This window comes from Gastrolobium bilobum, unplaced genomic scaffold (genome assembly GCF_033153095.1).
Source record: "Gastrolobium bilobum isolate Gb01-03AN ecotype WA unplaced genomic scaffold, APGP_CSIRO_Gbil_v1 utg14970, whole genome shotgun sequence".
In the NCBI taxonomy this organism is placed as follows: Eukaryota; Viridiplantae; Streptophyta; class Magnoliopsida; order Fabales; family Fabaceae; genus Gastrolobium; species Gastrolobium bilobum.
In genome coordinates this window covers 458030-468383 of record NW_026899194.1, presented here as the reverse complement: position 1 = coordinate 468383, position 10354 = coordinate 458030, and the positions used below count along the sequence as shown (strand labels likewise).

Below are 10354 nucleotides of genomic sequence, written 5' to 3'. Positions count from 1 at the left end.
TCAGATAAAAAGTGATGCTATGTGCTTCATAGAAAGAGAGAGAAAGTGGAGGAGGGAGAGAGAGAAGGAGGTGAAAAAATAAAAGAAAAAAAAAAAAAACTGTTTTGACCGTGTTTGACAATGGACAAGACGTGTAGTTAAACAGAGAGAGAGAGAGAGATTAAGGGGAACGAGGTTAGTTTTTAGTTGAACTGGAAGGAACAACTTTGAAATTCCAACACACAACAACACAAACACAATCTCAATCTCAATCTCAATCTCAAACCAAACCAAACCTAAACCCCTCCCAAAAAAAAATAAAAAAAAACACTTTTAAATAAAAAAAAACTCTTTTTTATTTTCCCATTTTATTTTTCTTCTTCCTTCGTTATCTAATCATCAAAGCCAATCTCTTTCTTTCTCTCTCTTCCCTCTTACTGTTTTCTCTCTCTAACTTTTTCTCTCTCCTCAGATCATCTCCCACGGTTCTCCGGCGATTCCTCAGCGGTTTTTGGTTCCTCAACCCTAAAACCATAATACCCAGTTTACCAATCCTCTCTGTTCTTTCATATCTTCATCGTACATAATATGTATAACATTTAAAAAACATAAAGTTTCAATTTTTTTTTTTTTTTTTGTAATTAGTTGAATCATTATTATTTCATTTGTGATTAGTAGCAGAATCATTGTTAAGATAGAGGAGGAAAAAAAAAAATTTAATTGATTGTTGTTTGGAGAAAAATCCCAAACGTTTTTTCCCCTCTTTGTTGTCGTTTGGTGTTTTTCTTTGTTTTTTAGTGTTTTGAAACGAAAATTTGTAAAAAAAGAGGAAAAATTTCGATTTGGGGTGGTTGTGTTTTTGGTGGGTGTGATTGAAATTTGGAAGCTTTTGGGCTAGGCCAATTTGGAGATGGAGACACTTGTGTGAGGTTGAGGTTGTTGTTGGTGTTGTTGTTCATAGTGGAAGAGGGTGAAGAGAACTTGGGGGGTTATGATTGAGGGTGAATTTGAAGAATCGTTGATCGTTGTATTGTGGGGTAGTTGCTATTTTGGTCTCTTTGGTGATGGGGATGAGGAATGATGGACAGAAACAACAGCTTCTTCATCAAGGTGTTGGTGGTGGTGGCAAAACTAACGGCTTCATTCCGAGCTCCTTTAGGGCTCTATCCAGCTACCTGAGGATCGTTTCATCCGGTGCTTCCACCGTTGCACGCTCTGCTGCATCGGTTGCTTCATCGATTGTGGATAGGGACGATGATGCTGACCATGATCAGGTATGTGTGAGTAGTTTTACCTATGTTGCTTGCTTGATCATCATGATAAACTTGTGATGTATGTTGATTTGGATTTTGAAGATCTTAAGTGGTTTAGATTCATTGGGTGTTTATTTCTGGTTTAAGTATAATTAACTGTTTGCTTTTATGACAGAGATGAACTCTGATTACGTATCCAACTGAACAGTTTAGGCTTCTTCTTATTTTAGAGGATAGTTTGTAGAAGTCAAATTCGGTGTAGTTGTTGTTGCTCTGTTAGTTCATACTCAGTATTTGAGGCATGGTTACTGTTTTTGGTTTTTCCAGTTCTTTTAGGTATTGGTAATTTAGCAGTATTTTCTATGCTTGAATTTGTTACATGCAAGTTTTAGATTAAGGAGGTATGATGCATTTTTTTTTAATGCAATTTGTAGTATATTATGTGCAATTTATTTTGGGGTTAATGTTTGGCCAAGTTGGCCTGCAAAGCTCACTTGCTGGGTGACGTTTGCAGCTACCAGTTTGTGAAGTTCTTGAGCATACTTGTATATTATGCAACGATGGTTTGCGGAACGGAATTCTTTGAAAATGCTAACATTAAGATGCAGGCTGTATTTGATAAAGTAGTGTAATCCGTTCTTGCAATTTGGATATACAGGTGTCTTGATTGACAACTTCAATATTAGAAAATTTGGTGGTTGTGGTTTATTTTTGGTTTTTAATATGATTTTCTGCAAATCTCTTTGCCACTTGTCTACTTCTCTTTGATGGTTTAATGTTTTTGGAAGTTTTTAGCTGTCGTTAAGATTTTATTCTTTTGGATAGAAACATGGACTTACTTGGGTTTGAGCACGCCGTGTATTAAGGAATAATGACTTTTGTTGGATACAAGCAGGGTCTACCACATGGTCTAAAGCTATGGGTTGAATATTGGTCAGAAGTTTTTTATGTTTATATTTTTTGTCTTTTTAGCTATTAGGAACGTGTGGTTTTGTTGGTTGGACAGCTAACGTATTTTGTCGGATCTGTATCTGGCTTGTCCACACTAGATTATAGGGTTTTACAATGTTCGAAATATCTTCAAGGTCACCAAATTGCTATACTTTACTTGTACATGATTATGGATGTCCCTATTAATTTTCATTAACTTAATTTGTTTAGCTCTCTTGTTTCTTGCCAGAAATATTAATCATGTGTTTGTTAAGTAGTCAAAGAAGTATATGAAGTCTTTTATGGAAACATATGTTTTTCTATATTTGGTTGCAAACATCTCATGTGTTGCAGGTTGGTATAGGTTGTGCATATGCATTTAATTTACCAGGAATTCATATGAACAATGAGGGATAAAGAGATTTGCATTTGTGATTTTGATGGTTACGTTTAATTGCTATGAAGCTAAAAGTTGATTGTCACAACCATTTGGAAGGCTGGAGTGTTTTATGTTTCTTTTTCACGTTAATGTAATTAAAAGTGATATATTAAATTAAATGTGATGTGGCGTTGGTTCTTTTTTTTGCAGACTTGCATATACAGTATAGTGAAATTACATCCTGATTTTTTTGTGTAAACTTATAAATAATAGGTTTAGGTAATGCAATTCACTATGCTATTGGAGTTAATCGGTCTGTTTGATGAATTTGTCTATCAAGGAGTGGGTTATTTTTTGGAAAGGCACTGTAAATCTGGATAGTTTGAGCCATCATTTGAGTGTGTAGAGAATTGCTTTCATTAGTTACATAGGCATGAAGTTCTTGATATAACTTTTTCTTTGCAAAGTTGGATCTGATTTTCTTGTTACTTCATTTTTTTCGTACTGAATAATTTATACTTTCCAATTTTTTGTTAGGAATGATGACTTATATCAATTCTAACTTTGTATAGGTTATCTGGGCTGGGTTTGACAAGTTAGAGGGTGAGGGTGAAGTTGTTCAGCAAGTACTTCTTCTAGGCTATCGATCTGGCTTCCAGGTTTGGCATGTTGATGAATCAAATAATGTCCGGGACCTGGTTTCCAGACATGATGGTCCTGTTTCTTTTATGCAAATGATACCAAATCCAATTGCATCAAATACATCCGAAGACAAGTTTGCAAACAGTCGCCCATTGTTGGTAGTTTGTGCTGATGGGTTCTTTGCAGGAGGCAGCAATGTTCAGGATGGATTGATTGCCCCTTGCAATGGCAGCACTTCAAACTCCCATGACCAAATGAATGGCAACTATCTGCCAACTACTGTTCAGTTTTATTCTATGAAATCCCAATCATACGTTCATGTACTGAAGTTTAGATCAGTTGTTTATTCTGTAAGGTGCAGTTCTCGAATAATTGCTGTTTCTCAATCCACTCAGGTATACTTTGTAATATCTATACCAATCACCTTTAGTACCTTCTTTTTTCGAATTTTAATGTGAGTCATTTTTTTGCAGATACACTGTTTTGGTGCTACCACATTAGAGAGGGAATATACTTTACTTACCAATCCTATAGTAATGAGTTGTCCTGGTTCTGGAGGCATAGGTTATGGACCACTTGCTGTTGGTCCAAGATGGCTGGCTTATAGTGGAAGTCCAGTTGCAGTCTCCACTTCTGGACATGTCATCCCGCAACATTTGACACCTTCTGCAAGCTTTCCTGGTTTTTCTTCAAATGGAAGCTTTATTGCACACTATGCCAAAGAGTCCAGCAAGCATCTTGCTTCTGGGATTGTGACCCTTGGAGATATGGGGTATAAGAAACTATCCCGATACTACTCTGATAGCAATGGTTCATTACAATCTGTAAATTCTGGCGCAAAGGGCAATGGAACTATTAATGGCCATTCCACAGATGCAGATAACATTGGAATGGTGAATATTGTTCTTCTTGATTTCGTGTTATTTATATTGAGATCTGTATATATTGTGCTTAAATATTTTTTTGGCTCAAGTAGATATGATAACATTGTTCCTGTCTTAGGTTGTACTTGGCTGGTTTGAGATAATACTTAGTATTATATCATTACAAAAATTGCATCCAGTGTCTTCTTGCATGTTGGTTCAAATCTTGTTTTGAACAGAGTAGTATCTTTCTGGACATAAAAGTTTGTTACCATTTTGCAATTGCTCATGAGGCTTACAATTTGTTTTATCTCAGGTTGCAAGTATCATCATGTTCATATATTTTGGTCTATGTTACCCTACTTCTACAAAAAGGCAACTGGTATTGTTGCATTTCATACCATGATTTTACGTAGGATAACTTAGTTATTGTTCTCTTTCAGGTCATTGTTAAAGATATCGTCACTAAAAACGTTGTTGCCCAATTCCGGGCCCACAAGAGTCCCATTTCAGCCTTATGCTTTGATCCTAGTGGAACCATATTAGTGACTGCTTCTGTTCAGGGTCATAATATAAATGTTTTTAAAATAATGCCTGGACGTGAGAATTTGTCAGCATCTGATGCTGGTCCTTCTTATGTTCATTTGTACAGGCTGCAACGTGGTTTTACAAATGCGGTAAGTTCAAGTTCATTCCCACTTGTCCTTTGGGTTAATACAAAATCATTTTCTTTTTCACAATGTATATCTACAAGCAAGTGGGACCTTTATAAATCTGTATTGGACTTTTCAGGTTATACAAGATATCAGTTTTAGTGATGACAGCAAATGGATAATGATTAGTTCCTCAAGGGGCACTAGCCATCTATTTGCCATAAACCCTCAAGGAGGGTATGTAAATATTCAGTCTAATGATGATAGTTTTACGGCAAAAAATAGCGGATTGGGCGTTACGGCTAATCAGCCAGTTCGCTGGTCTCATAGTTCAGCCATACAAATGCCTAAACAACAAAGCCTGTTTGCCGCTGGCCCTCCAATCACACTTTCTGTAGTAAGCAGAATTAGGAATGGAACTAATGGCTGGAGAGGCACTGTAAGTGGTGCTGCTGCGGCCGCGACTGGTAGGAAGGGTTCTCTTTATGGGGCTATTGCTTCATCTTTCCGTAACTGTAAAGGCAATGGTGCCTTGTATGTTGAAGGGAACTATTCAAAGCCAAAGTATCACTTATTGGTCTTTTCACCCACTGGTTCCATGATACAATATGCACTGCGGACATTAACTGGTCAAGATTCAGCTGTTGTTTCTGGATTAACTCCTGCTTATGAATCGGCTCCGCAGGCTGATACAAGATTAGTAGTTGAGGCTATTCATAAATGGAATATATGTCAGAGTCATAGCCGGAGAGAGCGAGAAGATAACGTTGACATATATGGTGAGAATGGAATTTCAGACAGCAATAAGATATATCCGGAAGAAGTGCAGGAGGAGAACATCGTTAGCCCTAAAATCAAGAATGGAGTCATGAAAGGGAATCCCAGTCTTGAGGAAGAGCATCATTTGTATATTTCAGAAGCTGAACTGCAAATGCATCAAGCTCAGGTTCCATTGTGGGCAAAGCCAGAGGTACATTATCTTATAATTTGAAATTGTGCTTTTAGTATTCAATATTATGCCCTTTGGTTTGACATTTAAATACATAATAATTATGTTGCCCTACCAGATATATTTTCATCCAATGTTGAAAGAGTCTACCATAATGGATGAAGAAGCTGCTTCAGGAGGGGAATTTGAGATTGAAAGGATTCCAACTCGCATGATTGAAGCTAGGCCAAAACACTTGGTTCCAATTTTTGACTATACTCAGGCCCCAAAATTACAACAAAGGTTTGATGACAAATTAATTTGATAACTATATTAGATAGCTTAATAGACTTTGGTATTGGGTGTTGTGCTTCTTAATGTTGTATTAATAACATCACCTCAATTTATGAATGCTGGAGAATACTAAAGTTGATGGGGTTGGTTACCTTGTTTGATGAAGAAATAGCTTGTTCATACTCTTGAATTTTCCCCTTATATGCATGGAGATAGCTTGTTTTATTCATGATAAATAAAAATTATGGTTGTCTTACAGAACTCCTACGGTGGATAGCAAGATAAATGAACAACTGTTGCATCACAGTAATGGCAGGGTTTCACCCAGGATTGTTCTTGGATCTCCTGAGTGTGTGACTAATTCTGGTGATGCTGTTACTGATTTTAAAAGTGGGATTGAAGGAACTGAGTGGGATAATCATTTGGTGCCTTCTGAAATGATGGGCTTTGTAAATAACAATGACACCCTTAAACCAAATACTCAGCTTGAGATTGTAAATAATACGAGGGAGCACTCAAACTTGGAGGAGGCTCAACTCATGTTTGTAAATAGTGACACAAGGCCTGACAATGAAGAATCATTTTGAAGGAAATGGAGATGAATTTGATTGAAGGTAATATATTCATTTCTGATTTAGAAATTGTCAAATGTTAAGTCTCTTGAGATAATTATTTTATGGCAAAAGTATTTCAGCCGCTGCGACAAAAAGATTTATTTGTCACAGACACATATTTACCAGGATTTAAAAAAAAAAAACCAGGATCCGACGACTGTGGCAGATAAATTTTCCTGCCGCAGCTGCAGAAAAATTGAACCCTTATTTTTTTTTTACTCAATCAATCATGTATGTGAAACTTTCTGATGTATATTTACTGATCAATCTTCCTAATTGGCCTATGTTTGTATTTGTGTTTGATTTTCTTTTTTATTCAGGCATGGAAATATTCTTTCATTTCGCACTGGAGGCTTAATTAACTCTGTTAATATAATATGGTTGGAGAGGTAGAGAAGCTTGAGGAGTAGGGGCTTGACTCCCATAAAAAATTGTGGATACTACTACGTTGGGTTTCTTTTTCTGTTGACAATGTAAATAACAGACACTTGTATATCAATAATTAGTTTTTAATGTGTAAATAATAGCATCACCTTGTATCTTCTCCTTTCCTTTTTTATTCTATTAATTAAAATTGATTTCCGTATCATCCTCCTGTATTGTTATTACTACTATTATTATATGTGTTATTATTACTACTGTTATTATTGTTTTGTAGATTGGATAAAGTAGTTTGTAGGAAGACAAAAGATTAAAATGTATATTAATAAAGAAAGATGTAACATAAGTACTAAATTCTTGTAATTCTATAAACTCATTATTTCAGTCAATAGGTTCTTCTAAAATGTGTGCTGCCTGCAACTTGTGCAAAGGTAAAACATCTAACTTTTGCTATACTTTAACAATGAAGAAGGACAAAACTTTTGTAATTTAAAAAATGGAATATGAAAAGAAAGAAGCAAAGTTGAAGTCCCAATCAATGCTACTAGAGATTATTTATTTGGTAAATTGAAAAGTGCCTAACAAAACATAGTATTATATCCCATTGTCTTAAATCTCATTTCACCCAAATTTAATAAGAATATCAAACCTTTAAAATAGTATTTAATTTTGAATAGGTGTATCATTGGGGACAAGAAGATCGATAGTTGACAAGGCAATGAATGGGTCACGCAAAATATGAGGTGTGATGTGAGTGTGACCAATCAAGATAGTTCAAAGTAGCTGATATGAAAATAATATAGAAAATAAAAACGTAGTTTAAGAGCATAAATAGAATATAACTCAAGTTGACAAGGGTAGAAAATAAGAAGAGACAAATGGAAGGAATAATGACCATTCTAAATTTCTACAAAAGTGCTTGGTTGCGTCAGCATGCATTATCTTTGATGCATTAAAAGTAGACATGAAATGAAAGTTGTGAAATAACTGAAGATAAATTTGTTTATTTTTAAAATAAAAAGTAACTTGTAAGTAATGGTGGTTTCAATTTCAACACAAAAAATTAAATAAGAATCTACTGCAATACAAGAATTACTATTCTTGTCATTTTTGTCATGTACTACGTTTTCAATGAATCTACTGTTGGTCGTGTTCAAATGAATCTAGAGACCCTAAACTTGGTATTTCGTCCAATGCAAGTCATTCTTCAGGTATCTCCTCAAATAGTGGCGTGTCCCTCTTCAACCTTTCCTTTCAGATATAATAAAAAAAAATGCTAGCTTCTTTTCTTTGAGGCGAATCGAAACTTTTAGTATTCTCACGAATTCAATTTTTTGAGTTATTTATTAGACTAATTTAGAGTTCGGAATCTAGAATTAAAATTTTATGCTTCTCCCCAAGATTGTATTTGGTGGGGATTGAATTGAAATTCTTCCCCATATCATATCACTAAGCTCCATTACACCAAGTAAACTATTATTGTTGAGTCTAACAATATACCAGACTTATAATAATAGTCACAGTAGACTAGGCCTCATCTATGTACTGATATCACATTACCTGTTTAGGTTAACCAACTATTATAATAAGGTCCAAAGGCTTTAATAAAGAAAATATTTTTGGTATGATTTGGTAAATAATTTATCAAATATGAAAAAAATAACATATTTATATTATTCTTATTTTTATGGTTATTTTTTTTATATCTTTTTTTTATTTTATTTTTAGTAAGGATGTACCTACTTCCGTTGCACCTAAAATGTGCTTCTTAATAAATTCACAATACCCTCAAATATTGCTTGTTTATTTTTTAATTTGACTCGATTTTAAATTATAGGATACGAAGCCTATGAGGAAATAACTTTTTAACTGTGTTTTATGTGACTGAAGATTATCAACTTTTTAATCCATTACATGGGTAGCTTATCAATTTTGATTTATATATATGTTCATACGTTTGTCTAGCTACATGTCATACATCAATTGTTCCATGTTACATTTTGCTTATTTTTCCCCTTAAAAAAAAAAAAATCATCTAATCTCATATTATTATTATATGATAAAAGATCTCTCATATTATAGACACACATGTGATGAGACCCACTATCTATAAAAAAAGAAAAGAAAAAATCACAATTTTCGATGAGTCTATTGGAGATAAAACTATTCTTATATTACATCAGAATAATTTTTCAAAAAAAGAAAAAATGCTAAACTTGTATGTAGGAACATAATCACGACATGAAAGATAGACAAGAAATAGATCTAGGGCTACTTATCACATCCCAAATATATTAAGCTAATTTATAGGGGTGTAAGTAACATCTAGGGATCTTCATCAACCGATCCAAACCGATTCAATTCGTGGTGACCAAACTGAAAAATCGCTAACGGAATAAATCAAAAATCGAAAACCGAAAAAAATCCAAATTTTAATTGGATTGGATCAGTTTTCGGATTGGTTGATGAAAACCGATCCAATCCAAACTAATCCAATATATTAATTTCCCTTTACTTACTTGGGTCTTTCCCTAATCATAGCTCAAATTTTTTTAAACCCAAGACCCATTAACCCATCAACTAAACCCAATAAAAAGTCTAACTACATCTGATCAACAAAATTTCATCGATGTAAAGTTGCATATCTCATTGTCCCAAAAAAAAAAAACTATATTATCATTTACTGATACTTTTGTATTTCAATTTTTTTTTACAAAGTCAATATATACAAAAAATGTTATTTGCACAATAATCATTAAATAAATTTTTGGATTTTCAAAAAATCGAAAATCGATTCAATCCAAACCGAAAAAATTTGGATTGGATCATATTTGAAAAAAAATTCAAACAAATGGATGATTACATGATCAAATCGAAGGGATTGGATCATCAGATAATTTTTGCTTTCAAAACCGATCCAATCCAGACCGCGAACACTTCTGACACCAATAATGAAGTATCTTGTAAATTGGATTTTCATTTTCTCGATGTAATTTTCTTTTTGTCAGTAGCCATCCATATTTATCAGTTATTGCCAATTATCAGTGAGCACTGAGCACATCACATTGAAGTTAACGTATTAATGTCAATCAGCATTTGATTTCTTATACAACAATGCTTTTCATACAATATATAATATAGGGGAGGTTATATTTACAAACTTTTTTGTTTACAAACTCTTACAAACTACACTATGTAGGACCGGTTCTACATTAATCACACAGTGTACGATCGATCCTACATTAGTGTAATTACAAAAAAAGTTTGTAAACGGATCCTATCCCATATAATATCTCAATTCTTATATTAGTAAATAGGATTAAAGTGTAAACCATATTGACAAAAATATTTATTATTTTAAATAACAATTTTATATTATTTTAAATAAAATGATTGTGTTTTAATGCATATTTATTGATTTTTTTTGTACTATCTGTC

The 10354-nt window shown here is 33.8% G+C and overlaps 1 protein-coding gene across 1 annotated transcript; it reads left to right on the top strand.

The window, feature by feature from the left end:
* Positions 1-275: 275 nt before the first annotated feature.
* On the top strand, positions 276-7113 carry LOC133288117 (autophagy-related protein 18f). The gene is given in 9 exon segments (XM_061485815.1): positions 276-1015; positions 1017-1253; positions 3114-3578; positions 3657-4076; positions 4490-4723; positions 4839-5669; positions 5767-5930; positions 6181-6535; positions 6856-7113. Coding segments are annotated over 8 exon segments (2724 nt in total). The 5' UTR covers positions 276-970; the 3' UTR covers positions 6509-6535; positions 6856-7113.
* Positions 7114-10354: the final 3241 nt, after the last annotated feature.